General features: G+C 45.5%; 3 protein-coding genes across 12 annotated transcripts in view; 1 reads left to right on the forward strand and 2 right to left on the reverse strand.

The window, feature by feature from the left end:
* Window positions 1-364: 364 nt before the first annotated feature.
* On the reverse strand, window positions 365-1,977 carry mrps6 (mitochondrial ribosomal protein S6). The gene is made up of 2 exons (XM_027023488.2): window positions 1,359-1,977; window positions 365-461 (listed from the first exon to the last, which is right to left on the reverse strand). Exon 1 carries the CDS (start codon window positions 1,718-1,720, stop codon window positions 1,361-1,363), a length of 360 nt encoding a protein of 119 aa, XP_026879289.2. The 5' UTR covers window positions 1,721-1,977; the 3' UTR covers window positions 365-461; window positions 1,359-1,360.
* Window positions 1,978-3,848: 1,871 nt separating this feature from the next.
* Window positions 3,849-10,764, forward strand: nolc1 (nucleolar and coiled-body phosphoprotein 1). Of its 5 annotated transcripts, none has more exons than XM_035531825.1 (14): window positions 3,849-3,960; window positions 4,450-4,505; window positions 4,597-4,736; window positions 5,141-5,229; window positions 5,317-5,437; window positions 5,951-6,069; window positions 6,312-6,444; window positions 6,546-6,662; window positions 6,768-7,253; window positions 7,526-8,013; window positions 8,170-8,470; window positions 9,196-9,287; window positions 9,575-9,658; window positions 9,785-10,764. In XM_035531825.1, the coding sequence occupies exons 1-14, from the start codon at window positions 3,850-3,852 to the stop codon at window positions 9,941-9,943; spliced, it is 2,496 nt and encodes an 831-aa protein (XP_035387718.1). In that variant the 5' UTR covers window position 3,849; the 3' UTR covers window positions 9,944-10,764. The 5 variants fall into 5 exon arrangements, with proteins under 5 accessions (XP_035387718.1, XP_035387717.1, XP_026879577.2 ...); XM_035531824.1 differs by having other exon boundaries at window positions 7,526-7,532; window positions 7,569-8,470; XM_027023776.2 differs by having other exon boundaries at window positions 7,526-8,470.
* A 467-nt stretch (window positions 10,765-11,231) lies between these two features.
* micu1 (mitochondrial calcium uptake 1) overlaps window positions 11,232-24,712 on the reverse strand; it is a 37,213-nt gene continuing 23,732 nt past the window's right edge. For 2 of the 6 annotated variants that reach the window (XM_035531294.1, XM_035531291.1), the window contains 8 exons: window positions 22,137-22,142; window positions 21,487-21,601; window positions 20,606-20,688; window positions 20,060-20,260; window positions 18,614-18,751; window positions 13,522-13,630; window positions 12,154-12,243; window positions 11,232-12,071 (listed from right to left, as the gene is read on the reverse strand). In XM_035531294.1, coding sequence (XP_035387187.1) covers window positions 11,908-12,071; window positions 12,154-12,243; window positions 13,522-13,630; window positions 18,614-18,751; window positions 20,060-20,260; window positions 20,606-20,688; window positions 21,487-21,601; window positions 22,137-22,142 — 906 coding nt within the window. In that variant the 3' untranslated portion in view covers window positions 11,232-11,907. Of the gene's footprint in view, window positions 12,072-12,153; window positions 12,244-13,521; window positions 13,631-18,613; window positions 18,752-20,059; window positions 20,261-20,605; window positions 20,689-21,486; window positions 21,602-22,136; window positions 22,146-24,712 lie in introns of all 6 variants that reach the window. The other 4 variants (XM_035531293.1, XM_027022818.2, XM_035531295.1 and 1 more) reach the window with 2 other exon arrangements.

A 24,712-nucleotide genomic window follows, 5' to 3' on the forward strand; every position in this document is an offset into this window, starting at 1 on the left:
TTCAGTACTAAACTTAATCTTAAAAGATCAGCTTTTCCTAAAAGGGCAGTATAAAAAAAAAAATAATAAAAAAAAAAAGATTGCTCAATGAGCATCACTCCCTCATTTAAGATTGTCTTAATACCATGATGCCTTTAGCAAACGGGCCCTAATTCTTATATCCAAATTGTTGATAGGTTGTGGAATTGCTTACTGGGGGTTGTTTTTCTTTCCTTCTTCGATTACTTAATGGCCTTGTTCCGAAAATGTTCCTCTGCCAGTGCTGAATATAGTACATTACTGTGTGGTTAATAAATGTAATTTCATTAGGATAAAATATATGTTGAACTTTTGGGAGAACCCAAACAAAAAAGATTTAGAAAGATTTGAAAGATTTAGTACTTTATTCATTTCCAGTAATAAACTCATACTGAAATGCAGAATCATCCAGTCAGAGTAGTCTAATCTTCATCTTTACAGACCTGTGGGTAAGAGATAAAGAACAAAATTAAATTAACTTTTCTTCCTTTTACTAGATACCTTCCAAACTTTCAAATCAAAAGAGGTGAGCAGACATGCATATCCGGTATTTTCCACAGAGAGGCATATTGTTCAAGCCATATGATTCAAGTAATTAAATGATCAGTTCACGACTATTATTTATTGGATTACTTGCAGAGTTTTGAAAACAAAACCTATAACCAAAAGTAAGTCTTCGCAAACTACTATATTAAGTGAATATATCAGTTCTTTAAAACCTGGAACAGTTAATTCTATAACTTTCTACATTTAGCCCTGTTGCCCTCAAAAGCCTGCCCTTTGGGTATGGCTGGGCATTAATTATCCCCAGAGGTATTAATTCACCAAAACACCAGATGTCACCAGATTTCTGGTATATGACAAAGTTAATATTAAATGCTGAGATCATACATATTAAAATCATAAAAGTATGTCCCAAGACCAAATGCATAATGATTTGATAGTCATTGGCAACTGGCTATTAAGTTTTGCTGTATGTGAAATATGATGGATAAAAGAAACCCAACAAAAACTAATAACCTTCAAATTTACTTTATAGTGAAAAATAGAATTTGCTTCATCGTTAAATACAAAAAAAAACCAAAACAAAAAACCAAAACAAAAAGAATACATGTGGTATCATATTCTCCCATAGTTCCAGCCTGAAAAATGTAACACTAACAAGACTGGATTAAAACACCCCCTCTGTATTGTTTTTAATCAAGCGCTAGCTGTAAATGTAAAGACCTTATTTCGCTTCAATTTGCTTTCCTGTCGACAGATGTGTCATCTAATCCTTGCGAAGCAATGCGACTAGAAAATAAACTGGACTTTTTTTTAGGGTTAGTGATAATCCTTACATTTATGCAGAAGATATCTTGTTTGTTTGGGAAGTCGATAGGCCGCAATATTGCGCCTTAGTAAACCCAGTGTCTGTCTTTAACACGGTCTGCCGGATGACGTCCACATCTCGCTCAAGGTGATTCTGTAAGTCTTTTAAAATAATCGGCGAAGCATGAAAGTCGATTAAAAAGTATCCTCCGCGAATATGGCGCTGACTGTGCTTGGAAATCTTGTAGGGCAGCCTTCTTTCGCCGAGGTGTTCCAACTCTCTAACCACGGCGCCGCGTTCCAACAAGGTCTCCACTGTGCGCCGAAGCACGGCTGCAGTTTCTGGCCTTTGCATTGCTTTCAAAATGAGAGAAAGCTCGTAGCGAGGCATCTTTACTGATAAAGATACAGCCGAGAACAAATGTCTTCATCCAGGAGTAAATATTCAACAAACCCTCCCTCCACCGAGTTGTGTGGGGTTTTTTTAATGTGACTTAACTATACTTCATAAGACGCCGCCATTACCGTTCACCAGTATTGAAAAAGAGTTTAAACGAGGATACGAGGAGATACGCGGAGATCTATACAGATCGTCAAACAATTTTCCTTAAAGTTTTTTCGCGTGTGTAATCTGTAGATCGAAGTATGTCGCTGGGCACGTTGTATGTGTCAAATAGGAAGTACTACGCCATCTACTGTGTTGGAGTGCGTATACAGCTCCGGGGAAAAAAAAAGAGACCGTTCCAATTTCTTAAATTAGCATCTCCATATGTACAGCAGCCATTCCATTCCATCGTTTGTTGAATTCCTTCATAGACACACCCCATTCTACTTAATAAGATGCTGAATAGGTGATCATCCTAACAAAATCATATTCTAATGAGCAACAGTATAAAAACCACTTCCCATCTGGAAGGGAAAAGCAGTGCTAGGACTACCCAAAAAGTAAGTGTTTTCAGAATACAGCTACAGACCATGCCAAAAGAGCTGAAAAGAAGGGTGCAATTGTAGCTTTACTGGCAGAGGGATACAATGAGCATCAGGTTGTTTCTATCTTGAAAATTTCAAAAACTATGGTTCATAACAAGGTCAAGCAGCAAACACATAGGGCAACAACAGCTACAGACTGGCAGAGGTCGAAAACGACTCTCTACCGACCGTGATGATTGCCACCTCATTTGAATATCACTTAACAACCGTAAGATGACGTCAAGTGACCTACAAAAAAAATGATATGCAGCAACCGGGCTGAATTGCACAGAGCGGACAGTTCGAAACAGGCTTCTGGAGGCACGGCTGAAGTTGTGCAAAGCTAGAAAAAAGCCCTTCATCAATGAGAAGCAAACACGAGCCAGACTGAAGTTTGCGAAAGACCATAAGGATTGGACCATAGAGGACTGGAGTAAGGTCATCTTCTCTGATGAGTGCAATTTTCAGCTTTGTCCAACACCTGGTCATGTAATGGTTAGACGGAAACCTGGAGAGACCTACAAACCAGAGTGTCTTGCACCCACTGTGATATTTGGTGCAGGATCGGTGATGATCTGGGGGTGTTTCAGCAAGGCTGGAATCAGGCAGATTTGTCTTTGTGAAGGACACATGAATCAAGCCACTTACAAAACTGTGCTGGAAGAAAACTTGCTTCCTTCTACTCTGACAGTGTTCCCCAACTCTGATGATTGTTTTTTTTCAACAGGACAATGCGCCATGTCACACAACCAGGTCAATCAAAGTGTGGATGAGGGGCCACCAGATCAAGACCCTATCATGGCCAGCCCAATCTCCAGACCTAAACCTCACTGAAAATCTCTGGAATGTGAACAAGAGGAAGATGGATGGTCACAAGCCATCAAACAAAGCCGAGCTCCTGGAATTTCTGTGCCAGGAGTGGCGTAAAGTTAGCCAACAGCAATGTGAAAGACTGGTGGAAAGCATGCCAAGACACATGAAAGCTATGATTCATAATCAGGGGATATTCCACCAAATATTGATTTCTTGACTCATCCTAAGTTGACATATTAGTACTGTGTTGTTTATAAATGAATATGAGCTTGTTTTATTTGCATTATTTGTGATCTGAAATTTCTGTAACTGTTTTGTTATTTTGACCATTAGTCATTTTTCATTAAAAAAAAAACATGCTCTAAAATACAATATTTATATCTGGTAATTTGGAAGAAATGTTGCCAGTAGTTTCTGGAATAAAACAAAACTACTCAGCCTGGTCAAACACATACCCATCAATTGTAAAACTAGAGAAACTGATAATTTTGTAGTGGTCTCTTATTTTTTCCGGAGCTGTATTAGATATGAAATGTCCAGTTTTAAAGTTTTGGAGGCGTTCAAAAAGTCTATGTACGCGATGGAATAAAGCAAAGCTGCGTTGATCTATTTACTTAACGAGTAAATTATGACTATGAATATGACGTGGTTGTGACGTATATATTGTGCGCCATTTTATGTCCTCACGTGACAATGAAAAGCCCAATCGCTTTCCACGTGCGCAAGAGTCCGGCGAAAATGGCGGAGAGCGGCTCGGTCCCCAGTGATCTGTATCGACATATTTACACGTTTCTTCTGGAGAACAAGTTCACCAAAGCTGCGAAAGAATTCCTAAAGCAAGCTAAAGTCGTAAGTTCACCTGAAGTGCTCATGTTCCATCATATAGAAAATGCTATCTTGCGAAATGCCGTGCGGTAGCTTCGACAGCAGCGCGCGCGGTTTGTATGTAGCACGTGTGTAGCTGGTCGAGAGCGAGCGTGTAAAACTGCAGTGGGTAGCTAAGGGAGCTTAGCCAGCCAAACGTAGTAACAGTGTTCGGAACTCTTCTTTATTGACACATCTTTGCGTTGTATGCCTTGATATTGAAATGTTTACTACTTCTTACGTAGCCAACTTGATATTTGAGCTTAGGTGAATTGGCTAAGATAACTAGATATGCTAGCTAGCTGGTTAGGTTATCGTTAGCTAGCTAGGGTCAGCGATCTGTTGCAACATGTTTTAAACTCACTGACACCAGAATAACCCGACGTTTTGAAGGCTGTTGTGTGCAGGTTGTTGCGATAACGATACACGGAATGTTTTAAATCAAAAATGATGAAGGAATGTATATCCTATTAGAAACCCCAGGATCAAAATGAAGAAGGGCTCCTTGACATCTTCAACTTTTGGATTAAGTAAGTATAAACTGATTAATATTGATGACGAAGGAAACCTTGAGATTGACTTTATTCGTTTGTTGCGACCTAAACGTAATTTTTCGTTTAGATCTCCGGAGTCTAGAAAACGTAAAGCGGTTACCAACGGTCCGTCTGCGAAGAAAGCGAAGAAGGACGCAGAGAGCTCGAGTTCTGAAGATTCAAGCAGCGACGAGGAGGATAAGCCACCTGCCAAGAAAACACCTCAGGGTAAACACACTTACCTCCGCGCGTTCGCAACTGCCACGGTCAGCCTGGTACATTAGCATTGTGCGTGTAATTCCCCAAGATCCCCTAGACCTTGATCCCTTAATCAGTCCGCTGACATACTGATCAAAGCGACTGCCTGTGCTTTAAAGTAGCTGTATATATGCTGATTGCCAGGCTTGAGTGTCTTGAAGTTGTATAACGTATTCATTTTGAATGAATAGCTCGCTAAGCCTTGTGAGCTAATACATGAATTGCATTAAAACAAAAAAAACTGGCTGTGTTGGCTAGCCATTTTACAATCCGTGCACAAACCTGTGAGACTGAGACATGTCTGAGAGTAATCTTTGCAATTCTTGTTGTAATTGTGACCATTGGTGATTGTGTGTGTCCTGGTGGGCCTCCAGCACTGGTGAAAAAACATGCAGCTGCTGAAGAGTCTAGCAGCAGCGAGGACTCCAGCGACCCTGAGGTAGCCACAAAGACCCCCGCAAAGGTGAGGAATCTGTCTCTGTGCCCAATGCCAGGTGCTGATGGGCAGCTTTGCAGTTGGTGGCTTATGGGTTTTGTTTTGGTGTGTCAGAAGGCCACAGCGGTGAAACCAGCGCCCCAGCCCCCTGCGGCAGCCGCCAGGAAGAAGGACACAAGCTCCAGCAGCGAGGATTCCGACTCGGAGGAAGAGGCACCCAAACCTCCTGGCCCAGGTTAAAACAAACAAACAAACAAACAAACAAAAACAAGCAGGATTTTGGTGAGACTTATGCAAAAATGAAGCGCACAAAATGGACGAGATTTACTGGTGTACTTTTAATGCATGCGAGTATGTCAAATATAGCGCAAAGCCTTTTCTTCAGCGTACTTCTGCGCCAGGTCTTTGGTTCAAATGGGAGCCTTTCTTGTCTGTTCGGGAGCACATCTGTCATAGTAGCTCGGTGTGCATATCTTAACCTGTGTGTTGTGATCTCTCTGTATTGCATCTAACCCATGCTGTGCCATCATTAGGTGTGAGAATACATCACATTGCAAATGGAATTAATCACAATGGTGAAATGCAGTGCCGGCACCTAGGTCGTGGCCTGAGCCACGTTCATTTAGTGTTTGCCCAGCCACTAATGTTGTGTATTTGTATATCTGTTCATTTTTGTTCTAGCAGCATGTGTAGCACATGTTTTGCCCTCATTAGTTCATGGGCGAATTTGATGTGTGCGGTTTCACAGGGGCCAAGCGTGCAGCCGCGGCCCCTAAAGGCGCAGCTGCCACTGCAGCTCAGAAGAAGCAGGAGAGTAGTAGCAGCAGCAGCAGTAGTGAGGAGTCAGAGGACGACGCCCCAGCTAAGGTGCTGTTTCACTATAAAAGTAGCACATAATGCTGTTGGATTGTTAGAAAGGAGAATCCCATTAGCATGGGGTTGTGATTAAGGAACACTAAAGCTGGTGGAACTCAGTAAAGCTGTTCGCTTAGCTGTCCAGAAAGGGGATTGTTTGTTTGTTTAAGCCATATAAAAAGATGCAGTAGGTGAGAGGACTTTCATTTAGTATGTTTTTGTTTCGTTTCGTGTTGTTGTTGTTTTTGTTACAGCCAGCAACGAAGGCCCCTGCTCAGATGAAGCCCCCAGCCACTAAAGCTCCCGCCACAGCGGTTACCAGCGACAGCAGCAGCGACTCCTCAGACGAGGAGGTGGCGGCTCCTCCCAGCAAAAAAGTCAGAACAGGTACCGCCCTCTGCAAGGCTGCGAGACGTGGGAACAGAGTGAGCGTGTACACCTGGAGTTCCCCGCAGAGCAGCAAATGAGCAGCTTCGCTTTCCTTTCAGGCCCATACAGCGCCGTGCCACCGCCCGTGGCCCAGACAGCACGCACCCCAGCAGCTAGAGACGACGAAGACAGCAGTGAGGAGGAGGAGAAGGCGGCGAAGGTGAAGAAAGCCCCCGGTAAGAGTCTGGATTGGCGTTCTGAGATCCCACGTGCCGTTCTTAACTTTTGGATATGCGGCTTATTTATGCACCCTAAAGTATGTACCATTAAAACCCCACCAGCGAAAGCATCTGCGAACCAGGAAGAAGACTCGTCATCCAGCTCAGAGGAGGATGAAGAGGAGGCAAAGAAGCCGGCCTCCAAGGTGAGGCCAGCGAAAGCCCCAGCCGCCAAGGCCACGCCCGCCAAACCTGCCCCAGCCGCCAAGGCCACGCCCGCCAAACCTGCCCCAGCCGCCAAAGCCAAGGCCGCAGCCCAGGAGTCTTCCTCATCCTCCAGCTCGGAGGACTCAGATGATGTAGCATCAAAGACGGCTGCAAAGGCCCCGGCTGTGAAGGTTCCAGCCGTGAAGGCTGCCTCTGTCAAGGGCACCCCAGCTAAAACTACTGCAGCTAAGGCTGCCTCCACCAAGGCTGCCCCTAAGCCTGCAGAAGAGTCATCGTCCTCCAGCTCAGAGGAGTCTGATGAGAGTGAGAAGGCCAAACCAGCTGCGAAGACTCCCCCCACCAAGGCGGCCCCTGTGAAGAAAGCAAAGTCTTCCAGCTCAGGTGAGAGTGATGAACCTCAAGGACCATAAGGTCAATGATTTCCTTAATGAATCAAAAATCACATTAGTAAAACACTTGGTTTGGTCTAACAGTCATCACAGAAATGGCATAATTTTTAATATATGCAATATGGAATTTTAAATATATGCACACGTTTTCTGTATAGAAGATTTCAAATGGAAATGGAACGATGGTTTTAGGTTGCCAGACATATAAAGAAAAAAGTTTAACAAATGTACCTAAACCCAGTTATCAACACTTTGGAATTTTAGTGGAAGTGCCCAAGACTGCGCCCAAGACTGCGCCCAAGACTGCGCCCAAGACTGCGCCCAAGACTGCGCCCAAGACTGCGCCCAAGACTGCGCCCAAGACTGCAGAGAGCAGCTCAGACTCCGACAGTTCCTCTGACGACGAGGAGGCTCCCAAGAAAACCACTGCCCCTGCGGCCTCCAAACCGCCATCCAAACCGGCCGCAAAGCCAGCCGAAAGCTCTGACTCGGACAGTGACAGCTCAGACTCCGACGATGAGGCCCCAGCAGCCGTAAAGGCCAAACCCGCAGTGGCAGGCTCCACTGCCGTAGCCAAATCTGCAGCAGTCAAACCCGCAGCCCAGTCCAGCAGCAGCGAGGACGAAAGCTCCAGTGAGGAGGAGGCGGCGATGGTGAAGGGTAAGGTCGTCTCTAAGCCCGCCGCTGCCCCAGCCAGCGCCAAGAAGGCCGAGAGCAGCAGCGATGACTCCTCAGACAGCTCTGACTCGGAGGCCGAACCTCCAAAGGCAGCGCCACCTACCAAGCAGGCTGTGACCAATGGAAGAAAGGCGGTAGCCACACCACCCGCTTCAAAGAATCCCACCAAAAAGACCCCCACCAAAAAGCCAGCAGAGTCCTCCTCCAGCGAAGACAGCTCTGACTCGGAGGCCGAACCTCCAAAGGCAGCGCCACCTACCAAGCAGGCTGTGACCAATGGAAGAAAGGCGGTAGCCACACCACCCGCTTCAAAGAATCCCACCAAAAAGACCCCCACCAAAAAGCCAGCAGAGTCCTCCTCCAGCGAAGACAGCTCTGACGAAGAGGAGGAGACGACGAAGGCACCGGTGAAGACCACACATGCAGCAAAGAGCACGCCGGCCTCCAAAGCCAAGGCAAAGAGCAGCTCATCGGAGAGCTCTTCATCTGAGGAAGAAGAGGACACAGAAACTCCCAAGACTCCAGCCGACGGTAAATGGTTCCTCTGAAGTACTGAGAGGCACTTACAGCATAGCGTTGTAGAGAAATGGATTCTGACGGGTTATTTCATGCTGCCTTGAATAACAAATCAGCCGTTCTGCATAACGCTTGGGCCACCCAAAGTGTTGTATGATTAAAAAGGTCATTTGTGTTTATAGAAGCTCTTGTTGAGAAAAGGGGGGGGATTTTGGCCTTTTGTGCCCTTTTAAAGTGCCTTTTTTTATTGCTTTTAGTTTAAGTTGTCCAATTAGGAGCTGTAGCTCCGGTAGTGTTAAATGTCATGCTTTAGATGTCCATGCTGTTAGGAGGAAAGCAGTACTAAAAGAATGCACTTGATGAGTCTCCGTACAGTACACACTGTTCTAGCACACCGAAGGGCCTGGTGGTGGCGACCTGGTTCTGGTTGTCACTTGTGGTGTCAGAGGAGGATGGGGCCCCCCCTTTGAGTCTTGGTTCCTCTCAAGGTTTCTTCGTCATGCTCTAGGGAGTTTTGGCTTGCTCACTTGGGGCTTGGAATCGGACATTTGTAAAGCTGCTCTGTGACAACTGTTGTAAAACGCGGTATATAAATTTGACTTGACTCTTCAGTCTGGTCTAGGCCTTCTGCACTCTGGTTTCATGTAGATTACCTGTGTTTGGGAGGCTGCTATGTATTGTTGATGGTCATATCTGGGCTGAGCAGTCTTGTGGTTTTGTTTGCTTCTTTATAACCACAGGAACAAACAAGAAAGGAGGTGTGCAGAAAACACCCCAGAACAAAAAAGCGGTCAGCTCCACGCCACACTCTTTCCCCAAGGCCAAAAATAAGGTAAAACCTGGAGGTTCTGGGGTGGTTGGTAAGGGGGGGGGGGAGCACATCTGGGTTTTCAGACTCCGTCTTGCATGTGCGCACGGGGTCACTGTGTACACACAACGGCACTTTGCTTCCTGCTGCTTTGCAAGATAATTCACTTGTGTGTCTAGGTTGCGCTTTCAGTACGTGATTTTCCACCAGGGGGTATGGCTGGGTGGCCTGAGTGTACTAACTGGTGGCAAAGCACCCTTATTAAGCACGTTTTTCTTTCTTTGTCTGTCCCTCTCCTGTGTCCTCTAAAGACAAGCAATAATCCTTTTCGTAGAATAAAAGACGAGGAGATTGAGGTGGACCCCCGCCTGGCTGACAACTCCTTCACTGCTAAGGTAGATTACTGTAATCATTCTCAGTCACACAGTACATTTCAACTTTGTTTACGTGCACAAAGTCTCGCCAGTCAACAAGTCCGGGTGCTTTGCGTTCCGCGGTTGACCCTGTCCTCTTGTCTTCAGATGGGTGCCAGGGGAGATTGGGGTGAGAAGGCCAATGACATCCTGAAACACACTAAAGGCAAGTCCTTCCGGCATGAGAAGACCAAGAAGAAGCGCGGCAGCTACAGGGGAGGAGCCATCTCCACCACAGTGAACTCCATCAAGTTTGACAGCGAATGAGATCAGGAGCCAGAAGCATTGCATTTCCTCGTGACCAGCTGAGCCCTGTGCCTCTAGCCCATGCCCCTCCCACGCAACAGTTGGTACTGCTTGGCCCTCCTGACGGGCTATAGGGTAGTGCTGCATTTAAGCCAGTAATGGACAGTCTGGACTAGGCCAGAGCAGACAAGCAGGCTGTGTGTCCTTCCCGCCACCTCAAATTAGTTCACCTCAGCTGCAGTTCTATTCATCAGCCACTAGGTGGTGTACTTTCACTGATTTGCTTCAGCTTCTCTGCGCAGAAGTCTTTTTTTTTTCTTTTTAATGGTGATTTAATTGGTGCATATAGATCAGAGATGCTTTGGTCATGTTGTTGTAAACATGTTAGAGACATGTTTGACTGAATTGACTTAATTAATTAATTCTCCATTATTGTCTGATTGGTGTTTGTCACACGGTTAAACTCCCTTTTACTCAACTGTTTACTTTGGACACAAAATGGATAAAATACTTCTTTTATATATGTAATATCTGTTATGGACATTCAGATTGAATTGTATGAGCTTCATACTGTGCGAGTTATGGGCAGGTGAAAAATCACTGTAATCAGCCTGGCTATAGAGCTTGAGTCTAAAGACTTGGGTGTAGTCCACCATGTAAATAAGGCAGGTACCAGTGACTGCCCACCAGTGTGGAACAGACAGCCCTGAACCCTCCTGTAATACTAACCATTTACAACTTTGCTGTTTTTAGTTTTGGATTGTTATTTAAGTCACAACTGTTCTACTTTTGTCTTTCATTTATCAAATTGTTTATAATAAAAATTAGAAATGCCTCTGTCAGTCTAGCTTTGATTAGCTGTTTGATCCTGAGTCCAGTGTCATTCTTTTTGACCTCCACCTTATTGTTGGTTAGCAGTTAGCCTCCAGCTCTCTGATGTGTATCTCGCAGGACTATAAGATAGAGGGGTCCTGTGGCAATGGACACAATGTATCCAGAAAGATATTTTGACTCATGAACTCACTAAAAATATATTGAAAGTATAGGGTTCAACAATTTCGTCAAAAAACTTGTTTCGTGCTCTAAAGCTCCTTTAACATTAGGAATGTTAAACTAATGGTCAGTATACATTGTTACATTCAGTTCTATCCTACTAGAGTAGTTTACAACTCACTGTACACCTTGCTGTTGGCCTCATAGCTGCTGTTGTGCGTGTGTGTGTGCACAAGCTCATACATGAGTATATTGCCCTTTTCAAATCAAGCCCTGACTGCTTCTCAAATGCATTCATACCCATTCAGACACCCCATCCAAGTCTTGCAAAAATCTGTTTTAATTGTAACCCACTTGTTCACTCTTACATACTCATCTGATAAAACATTCAAATGTATACAATACAGAAGACTTGCAGGATTACTTGAGGGGGGGGGGGGGGGAGGGGGGTAGGATGGGGTGCTGAAGCACATTAATAGTAGGCTTTGGCCTGTTCTTTGCAGAGTCCCGTTCTCAGTTTTGTGCTGTAGTACAGAGAGCCTTCTTTCATCTTGTCACAGAAGTACTAAATCATGTCCGATATGCAAGAGGAGAGAATCGTGAGCTCTGATGGGCCTTTGCGAAGGAATGACATTGCTGTTTAAATGTTAAACTCCAGTGCATGTACTACTGTTGACTGTATATCAATATTGATCTTGGTGATGCATGCCAAATTTCCCACAATTTGGTCAGTTCTTAAACGACTTCATCTATACCAAAATCCAACAATAAGGTAATTTAATGAGAAGTATGGTATGTGTGGTTGAGGTGTAGTGTTTAAAAACAGACTTGCGCAGAGTAACATGCTTCAGCAGTTTCCTCGCAGGGCAGGACTTGCCACTAGAGCACACATGCGTCACTGATCAGGCTTATGGGAGCTTCAAGAGTTCATCCCTTAATGATTAACTCCAGGCGGGGGGGGAGGCGGGGCTTGCGTCATCTCTCACTGGGTGCTACTGCTGTTTGGGCATGGCGAAGTCCCAGGCCGTGTCCTGGGCGCACTTCCACATGGCCCGTACCAGGCGCGTGAAGCCCATATCCTTGGGTTTCTCCAGGCCCCGCATCAGTCGCTGCTTCATAATCGCGATGAACTCCTTGTTGCTCAGCTCGCCATTGCCTGTGGGGCAGAGAGAAGCTACCGAGGGTTAGCACAGAGGCCCAGTGCGTCATTTATATTTCGGAGGGGGCAGCGCACTCACCGTCGCAGTCGAACAAGGCGAACACCACGTCGCACACGTGGTCCGAGAGCTCCACCTTGGCTACTGTACGGGCCACTTGCTTCATAGTGGCTAGAGAGAGAAGTGGGAGGTAGAGAGAGAGCAGAATAAAAGCATGAGGGAGCTGCATCTTCCTGCAGTCACAAAGCAGCTTCATAAGGAAGTCAGTGAGGCTTTATGAGCTAAAGTGTTGGTGAACTGGATTACGGAGGGATATTGTGTTTGTCATGCCTGGGTTCAATCAATAGCAGACAGTTTCTTCCTGATGACGGAGCTGCATCAGACATCGAGAGAGAGAGAGTGATAGAGAGAGAGAGAGAGACCTAGAGGTCAGCAGGGTGAGACGAGGGCTCAGTAGTCACAAAAGCAGGCCACCCGCCAGACTCTTTGGGTCATCACAGATAAAACCAGCGTAAAGAAAGAATAGTGCAAACCATGACAAGGTCTTTAGTCTCCATAAAAAGCAACGATCTGCTCTGCTCTCCAGTGTGAGTTCCATACGGTAGACCAAGTCAGATTAGCAGAGAGAGAGGGGTTGTGTATGACTGCAGCTTTGAGGCAAATCAATTCCTATTCTATCAGTTCTGCGTGGCAATGCAATTCTCTTACAGTCAAGAACTGAGCATAAGAGGGAAAGCGAGATAGGAAAAAATGACAGGATGAGAGAGAAAAGGAGAGGGCTATGAATGGTAAAGAGAGCAAGGGAAAGAGGAGACCCAAAACATGAGCCTCTTATATTGAGGTGGTGTGTGGGTTTATTCAGACCACTGACTGTGTCTTTAAGGTTTGCAGGTGGTTACGTAAGGTCAACCTCCACAAGCCACCAGAGCTCCGACTGTCAGGCTACCTCCTGGTTCCCACTGCTAGACCACCTCTGATTCAGTGCATTTATATCAGCCAGCAAGCCAGTGTTTCAAAGTGCCAGGCGAAGAGGACCCGGCTCGCAGTACAGTGAGTAAGACCTACTCTTACATGGAAATAAAAGGGCCCTCTTTGGACAGTTTGAGTATGGGGCGGTTTGGATGATAATGGTAAAAGAGCATTAGATGGGGGACTTGGGGGGGGGGGGGGGGGTTTAGAATGCGTTCAATGCACTGGTTGCCTTATGAGACAGAAACAGCGGAGCAAAGTGATGCTGGGAGTAGAGCCAGGAACACTTTGGTGTGAGCGCCTGTCAGGCCAGCAGCCTACAGGATGAAGGAGACTGGGGACGGCAGACGGGGAGAGAAAAAAAATACAAGCAGGGCAGGGCGAAGATGGCCGCAGTTGGGTGGCAGATGACCAGGGCCGGGTAGCCAATGACGGCCACCCTGGCTGGGTTGTTGGGGTGAGTTAGCTAGGGCTAGGTACCTTTGTCTATGGAGGCGCCTGCCATGTGGTAGAAGCTCAGAGCCGTGTCCACGTCGTTCACGTTCTTCAGAAAGGTGAAAAAGTTCTCCAGCTCTTCAAAGGAGATGCCCTGCACCAGAGAGGGAGACAGCAAGAATAAGTGTGAGGGAAGAGAAGTCAAACATTTGACAACTGGAAAGAACAAAGAGCTGCAAAGAGCTAGTTTGGGACAACTTCAAAACGTGTCAGGATGGCTGGAGACATACGCAACATTCCTCTGGAATCCGTGTACTGTGTAAATGAATTCTGTGTTCTCTGAATTATAATCAGTCCTACGCAGGCACATGAAGAAGAGAAATTAATACAAGCTAAAGCATGCCCTCACCAATCCCAGCCCAATTGAATTAATGGAATGGTAGATTCCACTGTTATAATTTGAGTATAGATGCTTGACATTAATCCTCTTGTCATAACTGGAATATCTCCATCTCCATCTTTAAAGTACCTCCATCTTTGACATGGGAGGTAAATAAAGGAAATGGGAGGACACTGAATGGATGAAATGACTGATCTGGAAGTAGTGGAATAAATTCAACAATTATGAAGTAAATGTGGCTTACATATCAAAAAATGGCAAAGGTGTTATCTATACAAAGATCACTGAATTTTTTAATCTGTCCTGCATCCATTTACCAGGAAGAAAAAGTGATTATTAACAGGGTCCATCAGTAGTAGTACTTCAAGATTAGAATCACGGTCACATTGTGCCCAAATTTTAAGATTACCTGTTACAACAGGATTAGTTACAATTCTAAAGGTTACACATTGAAATTGGAGAGCAGATTGGGACTGAAGAGATGAGGAATGACATTCACATCTACACTAATACTCATCTTGATGGAGCAACAAGGATGGAAGATTTGCTGCCCAGTAAGAGATCTTGACACCATCGTCTACTACTTTGAATGAGGCTAATCTTAGGTCTTCTGCCCTTCCGAATAACGGCTGAAATAAGTTTGTCTACTACATAAAAGGATTTTTTTTAAATAAAATAAAAGTGGGATAGAATGTTCGTTCTGACACACTGAATTGTACTGGCCAAGGACAGAACATCATTCCGTCTTGTGAGGCTGGACTTTATTTCTACCAGCAAGGGGAGAGAGTTCTCAGTGTAGAGAGATGTAAATGAATGGTTAAACATTTATTCCTAGATATCTGAAGCTAGATTTAGAGACAAGAAATGGGATTTTATTTGGTTTAATTAACAGGGTTACCTTGTTGATAGGGTAGCATTCACATTTTGTTACATTTCTTTTGTATCTAGACAATGGCCAAATTTCACTAATATATCTATAATTTCTGGTATGTGAGTAACTGGGTTCAGTAACAGGTCATCAGTACAAAGTGGCAACCTGTGGTTAATGCCTGGTGGGTGTCATGTGAGAGGAAAAGTTGAGCGTAGATCATTGTACAAACACATGCTAATGATGACATATAAAAGAGCACATGATTATAACTGCAAATAAATGAGCCCATTCAACTCATCAAAAATGCATTCTCTGCATCTAAACAAATTGCTACATCCAGTGTCTGAAGGTCAGCTAGAGGGTATATTTAAAAGTCTATGGATATTAGGAAATGACTGACCATTTTTCATAAAGATAGTTTGGTCTTTGCCTGGTTTTAATAGAAGTGAGAGATTTGGAGGTCCATGTTTGAGATCTTTTGGATGCAGAGCCTTCAGGCTCTTCCAAATGTAGTGGTGCCAACTTTACTGAGACCTTTTTTGGAAAAATTCTACTGGGTATCCATCTGGACCTGAGTATGTGAGTGGAGTGGATAGGCAGAAAATGTCACTCCTTGCGCAAACTGTTTCTGCAATTATTCCAGCTTTTCTTATTCCCGCTGCTCGCTCTCTCCTCACTCAAAACACTCTGTAATCATTCCCTCAAACTTCGCTCCGGTGTCTCCATTTCCCACTCCTTGATCAAGCTAGAAAAAGTTCATGGGATGAAAAAAATGCTTTAAGAAAGGTGTCATGTTTTATTGAACTGAAGGAATACCAACAGCAGGCTGCAAAAAAATCTAAAATTATTTAAACCAAAAACAATAATATTGTTTAGCCTACTGTGCATTGTGTAGGGACACGTCCCTCTAAATAGAACACTAATTTCCACAATGAAACCTTTGTGTTAGTGATAATCTCTTCATACTAAAACTATTTAGCATTAGTTTTAATTAGAGACTTATATTTTGGTCATTTTGATGGTCTCTGAAAACACCTCGAGAACTCCAAGCTTGTAAAAATGTGCGGTGCAATTTCATTGTGGTCCATGGTCACATGTTGCACTGGAGCAGTACTGGAGTGATCTTGGAGTGAGAGAAAACACCAATACTCCAACTTTATGAAAACCCTCTCCTTCCACACCACTCACATACTCCACACCTGCAGAGCGTCTGTGCTTGCATAATCTTAATAGAGGTTCACGTACAATTTCCTGTAGTGAAAGGGTGCCCCCGCCCAATACAGAATCTAGATCTATTTTTGGGACAGCTAGTCTTTCAATAAAGTCGTTCATTACAGATGTACCACTGGAGGCCTCTGATGTATATAATTTAGTGTGGTAATTGCAGAATGTATTATTAATTATTGCATTATTACTGATGTTTTGGAATGTATCCAGGATTTGGGGAATAATCCGTGATGAAGAACTGCATTTAATTTGCTGAGCTAAGAACCGACAGTTTTCATAGAAACTCCATGTTCATAGATGGTGTCACGATGGAATCAGAAGATGTTCAGGCTTTTTGGTTGCAAGTGGACCAAGCAGAGTTAGTAAGCTTAATCCCTTCTTCTAGATTTCAGGAGTGGGTGGTATTGCACACTGATGCTGTAAGATGTTCCATCTGAGTTTCATGGTTTTAGTAAGCTTTAGCAGAATAAGAAAGAACTGCTTTTAATGTCTCCCACAGGAGTAAAGAAGAAAGTGCCAGACTTATTTGTTTTTTAAAGAGTCAGTTGATATTTACTGTCACTGGACATTTGGTCTGATGAGTTTTAAATTTCCAAGGATGGCGATGGGTGACCTCAGGAAGAGAGAGCTCAATAAGAGGTGGGGCATGATCTGATATTACAATGGCTTTATGTACCACGTCTGTGACCGATGACAGTATGGTCTTGTCAACAACAAAAAATATATATATATATTCTGAAATATGAATGTACATGAGAAAAGAATGAATGTTCTTTTGCTTTTGGATAGAAAAATCTTCATGGGTCTACACATCCTGTTTCATTTATAAATGTGGATATACTGTTGGATATTTTGGAAGTAGGGGTAGTTATAGAGCTGGAACAGTCCAATTTGGGATCAGTTACATGGTTTATATTCCCTCCACAACTTAGGCAATGAAAACTGAAGTTATGGAGAACAGAACAGAGTTCTGTCACAGAATTAGCATCCCAATTTGGGGCATAACTATTTATCAAGATCAGTGTAAATCATCTAAAGGATAAGGTCCTCGTTATTATGATGCATCATCCTTGTGGGTCAGATATAATCTCTGGTGGAGTGAAAGGAATCTGTTGTGAATTCATATTGCCTTACCACTAGGTTTAATATTGAATTTTGAATGAAAGACATGGCCTACCCAGGGTATACAAAGTCTAATTTGATCAGCGGTACCGAAATTAGTTTCCTATAAAAATGCAGCATGTGCATTTTCAGTGTGAAAATACTTTAGATCACTTAATTGGGCCATTTAGTCCTTTCACAATCCACAAGGCCAGCCTTACAACTAAATTCCCTGGGGTAGTAAAGCTATTAGCCATGAGCAGAAATAAAAAATATGCCATTTAAAAAAACAAAAAGAAAACCGGGGGGCGGGGGTAAAGCATAAAGAGATAGCAGCATAGTGGTTGCAAAAGGAATGTGTGAAGGCAGTTGGTACCCACCTCATTTCTTTATTGTGGTTAACTGATCACAGTCGTTAAGAAAAGAATTAAGTGCTCTTGTCTCTAAGCAGCCGTTCAGGAATGAAGTCAGGTATCTTTCCAGTCCTTTCACACTTCAGCCCCATCAGCTTTAAAGCCATAAACGCAGGTGCTTGATTTAGCTTTATAACTGCAGCTCCAAATAAACAAGTAAAATGGTTCCTTAGCTGGCACAGAGAGGTTCCCTTAATGTACTTTTCTGATACAGAATTATGACTTTTATATCCTGTTGCTTATGATGTAACAAAATTAACCCTATTATTTCAAAAGATCGGGCTGCACGCTTGAGTTGGTGTACCAAATGACGAACCGACTGCCTCTTAACGTGGAACAGGCGGTGCCCAGTGGAAGTGTTGAGACAAGCAGAACTCCGCTTCTCTTATTTATGGCGCGGGTTGGGAGGAGAAGCACAGCCTAGACACACATGGCAGTCTTACGCAGCTTCCTCGCTCGGTAACGTACCCAAAGAGGGACCAAGTTATCTTTCAAACAGGGTCTTTTTAGCAGCTTTGAACTAGATATACTGCATACAAAACTCAAACAAACAAACAAAAGACACTTCCTGAAAGCTGTCTGCTCCAGATTCTCTGGCTGGTTCATCATTAGGTTATTAAAGAGAAAACATGGTGCGGGTCGAGCAACCACACTCGTTCGTGAGTGTGACTGCGTGTCCTTTTCAGCATGCGAAATACGCACAAGGGGTCACGAGTACAAAAGGCAAGAAGATAACAGACCTCGCAGTCATTGTTTTGGACGTAAACGCATCTGCCCGAGTACTCCGTGAAGTGGCACAGTTGTGAATCCAGCGAGAAGTTTTAATTGGAATCCAATTCATCCAGTCCAATCCAATTGCTCCAAGTAGGCAGAGACGGTTAACGAGTCAGAGAGCATGAACGGGTCAGTAAGGCAGAGTGAAGGAGAAAGAGATGTAAGTAAGCCTTCGGTCAACGCCAGCCACAGCTCAACGAGAGATAGGGAATGCTTTGATGGTCAAAGAGCTCTCCCTGAAACCCTCCTACACACTGTCACTCATGTCCACTCCTCTGTGTAATCTGTTTCCTCTCCAGTTGACACACAAACACAGTCTAGACATGCCTGTTGGGAAGCATCTGGGCTTACCTGAGCATCTTTGAACATCTTCTTCAGGCCTTTCTGCATCTGTTTGAGTTTGCGGGACTGGACGCCGCTGTAGGCCAGAAGCATGCCCCCAAACTGCCGCTCCGAGATCCTGCCGCCCACGGGGTCGTTCCTCTCAAACTGCACACACGCAGATACACACGAATGCATGGGCAAACGTAAACACACACATCAAAATTTCACTGCGAGTTATACTGTGTATGACTATGTATGTGACAAATAAACCAAACTTGAAATTATTCTTTAAAAATGTATTTATATAGTGCTTTTTACAACAGCCGTTGTCACAAAGCAGTTTTACAAATGTCCAAGTCCAAGCTCCTAGCGACAGTGGCAAGGAAAAACTCCCTAGAACATGAGGAAGAAACCTTGAGAAGAACCAAGACTCAAAGGGGGGGGAGGACACCCATCGTCCTCTGGCCGACAACGATCACATCCCAAAGTAGGTTTGGTGTTTAAACCTATGCTCAGTTAACACTCCCCCATATTGTGTGTGTGCGCTGTGTCACAGGTGCATGGGAGACCATAAAAGGGCTAGGTTTTTTTCAAATCTTCTGCACCCTTTCTTTCTCGCTCCACACACAGCCATGCTTCTCCTCTCTCATGAATGTGACAAAGAAGGACTGGAGACAGCCTGTATATGCATTTACTTACTGCAGTTAGCCAGCCAGCCAGCCAGACAGACAGAGAGACAGAGAGAGAGAGCGAGAGAGACACCGAAGAAAAGGGGAGAAATAAGGAAGATGGTAGTAAGACCTCCTGACTCAGCATTTATGTTAGAGTGTGAGAGAGCAAGAGAGAGAGAGAGAGACAGAGTGACAGAGCACAAGACAAGGAGACTGAAAGCCAAAGTCTGTTCAGAGTGACCGGGGCTGCCTGAAACTGTAGCACATGCTGAGAGTGTAGGAGGAGTCTGGGGCCACTCTGTCACTCTGGCTCGGCGCCCGGGAGCTGCCCGACGCCCGTGGGCCGCCTTCTCTCCACAGTCCGGTTAACCCGTCCCTTCCTCTCCCTGCTCCTCTCTCACAGTGTCTGCCTTTAACCACGCCTCCATTCTCCCTGTTTGTGGGAATCCCACACCTCACGCTGCTGAGCTAACGACACGAGCCCAAGCACTGGTTCCTGAAATAATTCAGAGTTTGTGGGGAAATGAGCTTTCCAAGTTCTAACTGCAATTCAAGTCTTAACTGTCTACAGTCCAAGTTTTAGCTCTCCAAGTCTTACTGCACTGCAGCTTGGACAGGTGCAGGTTCTCAGGGGAAGTGGGTTTATATGCAGTGCAGCTAGTCTGTTCTGGGCTCAAAGCAAGTTTCCCTGAATAATGGATACTTTTGTGCTTAGCACTTGGTATGTTACTTTTTTTGCATTTCTTCCACCATCCAAAATTAGCTCCAAAAAAGGTGGCAAGTTAATGAGCGGGGGCAGTACCTCCAACTTGAGCACGTCATGCTGCAGCTTGCGCTGGAACTCCAGGAAGCTGCCGATGGTGAGCTTTCCCTTCAGGTCAGCACCGAAGAAGTAGGTGGTGAGAGCGGAGCTGCAGCCCACCGTGCGCAGGGTATTGCCTGTGGTGGAGCGGTCGCGGTGCCGCATGCCCATGCTCGTCTGTGAACGGATGATGCTCTGCACCTGCGGGATGCGGGCACGCATGCACACACACAGGAGAGAGGGAGGGGCTGGTTTATCAAATTAAACTCTGGAGGGTGCTGCTCTGTTCTCCTTGAATAAATCGTTTCATCGCTGGCCTGGCTCCAAAGTGTCGGGGGCGGAGCCCTGCCACACTCCCTAACTTAGGCTAGAGAGCCAAACCAGTGATGCAGTACTGGATAAGGTGCCTCAAAAACTCCATCCCCCATCTGCGTGTACAGAACATATTCGATGTCATTGATGTAGTGTTTGTGTGTGTGTGTGTGTGTGTGTGTGTGTGTGTGTGTGTGTGTGTGTGTGTGTGTGTGTGCGCACGCATGCTCCCACCTGCTCAAATTCCTCCAGGTCCACCTCCCCGTCCCCGTTCAGGTCGAACATCTTGAAGGCGATTTCGAAGTTCCTCTGAGGTGCTGCAGAGAAAAATTGACAGCAGCTAAGTGTCAGAGCGCTTGGCCATTAAGAGGAACCGGTGGGAGTTGGTTAGCTTTACACAGACCGAACCAGGCTGATCAGACCGATGGCTGGCAAGGTTTGGCCCGAGCGAGAAGGCGAGCTCCGACAGCAGGAGGGTCTTGCATGTGCCTCTTTTGACGTCCAAGAGTGTGCAATGTACAGCTCGACACACGGTAAAGGCGAGTGAGCAGACCTTCCGTTACCGCAAATGCGCTCGGTGTTAAGACCCTGGAGGCCGAATGAGCCGCGGTTCGGCTCGGCTGCATGGGAAGGCACCGCCCACCGACTCATGCGTCGCATCCAGCATAGCCCTGCGCTGCAGTTCCTCCTGATCTGTCAGTCACGGTCAGGACTGCATCCCCAAATAAATGACATTCAAATTGCAACATTCGGGTACGTCCATCCCCTTTAACAGCTGCCCTCTGGATCGAACTAAGGGTTAAAAGTCTTTCAGTCTTTCACAGTAGACAGAGCTTGAGCACAGAGAGAAGGACCAGGTTTAACTGGCCACAGGCAGGTGCTCAGGCACCTTCTGTTCCAGTTGTATTTCAAAAACAGTGCTAAAAATGCCTCCGTGATTCTGGGTACAGGGAGAGCCTGGAAAGGCTTGGCGAGGCAGTAATGCTAGGCTGTTTACTGTGGCCAACATACTCCTTTATGACTTCTCCCATTTTGAATTTGTTGATGGTGAAAAGAAACAGTATAGAAACAGCAACAGAACACACACACACACACACACACACACACACACTCACTGGAAAGGACGGTCGTGAGGAATATGTAGTCGGAGAAGGAGATGAGGCCGCATTCGCCAAGGGTGTAGAAGATGCTGTCCTCATCGGCAAACTTCTCCCGCTCCTGAGAAATCTTCTGTTACTCCCAGGAGGGGGGATAAAGAGAGTGTGTCAGTGCTTGTTTCCAGCCACCAGGTGGAGCACTTCAGAACTCAGCAGCTCTATGGGACTGAGACGAGCAGATGCTAGCATGCGAACTCACTGACACCACGTACAAAAACCATGCAAGTGCTACATACTCATAGAGCCAGACACGGCAGACGGAAGAGGGAATGCAAAGAGAACACACATTATTAACATACACATTAGTGTACACTGAATTTATATGACATTACACCACAGTATACACAATGTAACTCTTACAGACAGATACCTGGTGCAACATATACTGAGACATAAGACCTTAAACCTGAATCACACACATACATTATGTCATGATTGGTATGTGCATTACCCTTGTGTGAACAGATTCGGCCCCGTGTTCACTTTTTACGCAGTGACACACAACTAGCACACACTAAAAAGAATCTCTCACACACACACACACACACACACAAACACTCACGCGCGCACACTGCATGCTCAGTGTGGGCTGAGACTGTGTGCGTTACCTCCGTCTGCTTCCGGTCCGATCAGTGTAAGGAGGAGGAAGAGAGAAGGGATTACACAAAACACAAGCTCACTACTACTGGCTTTAACTGGGAGAACTGCACCATGCTTACTGCAACACACACACTCAGCTTACATTTAAGATGCACAAACACACAGAGTGCTATAAGCAGCTACTCACACCAGGGTGTACACACACATACACAAACATGCAGGCATACACACGTACACACACTCTCTCTCTCACCAAGGGGGTTTATTAAGCACCCTGCAAGGCAATAGTGAATGGGCACCTGTGCAGATTTTAACATCACTAAAAAATATACAGGGATATATTTCCCCTGAAACCTGTATGATGGATGTGGCTGTTCCACCCAAGGTATGCTTGAGGTAAGGACTAGCCCTGTGTGTATGGCTAACTTCTGCATGCATGTGTGTGTGTTTAGTGATACATGTGTCACATGTAAGAGAAAAGGAGAGCACAGGTTATTTTTATTGCGGGTCTCAAAAGGTTTTGGCTTTGGGAAGACAGTCAGCTGGTGCAGTAATAGTAGCTGACGGGGGTGGTGGGGGGGGTGAGCGAGAGAGAGAGAGGGGGAGAGTTTAGGGCATTGAGCTCCAGGCTGTGTCCCTACTGTCACCTTCAGACCACTTTGAACAAACAGCACTTCTCATAGCCAGGAGAAAACACACACACACACACACACACACACACACACACACACACACACACACACACACACACACTTAGGGAACCCCATGAGTTGATCCAATTCCCTGTCTCGTCACACTGTCGAGAAGAGGGAGAGAGGAGAAGCTCACAGGAGCCAAACAGAGCAGCCCGTGAGCTGACACCATCATCTTTTAATGGATACCACGCTCCACAGACAGCAGTCTGTGAGCGGACGTGGACCTCCCCTCCTCCCACACCAACTGTCAGACTGTAGTCACTGTTGAAACACAGTAGAGACAGTACTGAACCACAGCTGAGACCTTCCTGAGAACTGCCAAGGACTAGCTGAGACCTGACTGAGATAGCACTAATGCACAGCTGAGTCCTGACTGAGACACAGCCGAAACACACACAGGAACACAGCTGAAAGCAAGTTGAGTCAATGTGGACATAGCTAAGATTGTTCTGAGGAGCAACAAGACCCAGCTGAGACATCACCGAGCCAAGTGGGCACTAACATGAGGTGAGCTACATTGTAAGAGTTCACACTATTGGGTACAATTCTTTCTGAGAATGACCGGAGTAATCCTTACTGCCTGTGTGTGCGTGTGCGTGAAAAACCCCAGAGGTCCTCTAGCCTCTCCTTCCAGGAATGTAGTGCCTTGCCACAACTGAAGTGGCCAGAGGAGGCTGGTGCAGAGCTACCACCTGCCTGGGGGTCCAGGTCTTAATCACCAACCCTGCCACGCTGCCTGGGGGTCCAGGTCTTAATCACCAACCCTGCCACGCTGCCTGGGGCTGATAGTGTGATCCAGTAGAGTGGAGTTTAAAGGGAGCCCTTACTACAGGTTCCGTTGCCACGGTTATGCTGCCAAGTGCAGAGAGATCTGCCGTGCTAAAGGCAACAGTGTGTTAGAGTGGAGTCCATTGCAGGCTGGGTAACAGATGGAAGGGGACTCATGGGTCTTTATCTCTATCTCTCTCTCTCTCCCTCCCCCTTCCATCACTCTCTGACTGCTAGGGTCACTTCAGAGCTGTGTGCTCTGCAGAGAGCCTGGAAAGTCAGTCACCAAGCTCAGTTTAAATAGAAACCCTCAGCTAGGGAAGAGGCCCTTTACTCACGAGGCGTCCAAGATCCTCTGGAGTGTGTGTGTGTGTGTGTGTGTGTGTGTGTGTGTGTGTGTGTGTGTGTGTGGTGTGTGTGCGCACGCACTGGCAGGATGATGAGCCAACTCTTAGTTAACAGGGTGCTGCAGGGCTATGATTTAGCAGGCTTATTACCAATTAGCAACATCACAGTCACTATGTGTCTGTGAGAGAGAAGTCCAACTGGAGTACCCTTCTCACCCTCATTGACATGCACGCACCCCCCCCCCCCCCCCACACACACACACACACCAGCATCTCTGCACGTCTTACATATAGAACTAGGTAGCACTTCTGTCTGAAGTGTAGGTAAACCAAGCAAACAGAGCTGCTACGTGCAGACCTTTACTCGACCACTGAAGTAGGATTTTGTGCGTCTCTCTCTTTTTATGAGCAGTGAGTGCTCAGAGGGTGTCCCTCAGCACAGTCCAACATGTGTCTGTCAGGTAGTAGAGCACCAGAGCGAAAGAGAATAAAATAGCAAGACTCATACACAAACACACCTCTGTCCTTTTTTATGGTTATTGATACTAAAAACGCAAACACCAGCAAAACTCACCTTCATAAACTTAGAGAGTACTTGATCATATCTTCAGATGCAACATTTTTACAGCAAATTGTGTTTCCGTGTTTTGCTGTTCTTGACTCACACTCAATTTAAGTGATCAGATAACAGTGTTTAGGATTTTCTAGTTCAACACACTGACAAATGCTCCAATAAACATGAACATACAGAGAACTGCTACAGTGGAATTAGTG

This window comes from Electrophorus electricus, chromosome 11, assembly GCF_013358815.1.
Source record: "Electrophorus electricus isolate fEleEle1 chromosome 11, fEleEle1.pri, whole genome shotgun sequence".
NCBI classification, from domain to species: Eukaryota; Metazoa; Chordata; class Actinopteri; order Gymnotiformes; family Gymnotidae; genus Electrophorus; species Electrophorus electricus.

What these genes read in the sequence shown, in the direction of transcription:
- nolc1 (XM_027023776.2), top strand. Translation starts at nt 3,850, where the DNA reads ATGGCGGAGAGCGGCTCGGTCCCCAGTGATCTGTATCGACATATTTAC. An exon ending in ATCTTCAACTTTTGGATTAA is followed by an intron (nt 4,506 to 4,596) that starts GTAAGTATAAAC and finishes TTTTTCGTTTAG; the next exon opens with ATCTCCGGAGTCTAGAAAAC. An exon ending in AGCAAAGTCTTCCAGCTCAG is followed by an intron (nt 7,254 to 7,525) that starts GTGAGAGTGATG and finishes TTGGAATTTTAG; the next exon opens with TGGAAGTGCCCAAGACTGCG.
- mrps6 (XM_027023488.2), bottom strand. Translation starts at nt 1,720, where the DNA reads ATGCCTCGCTACGAGCTTTCTCTCATTTTGAAAGCAATGCAAAGGCCA.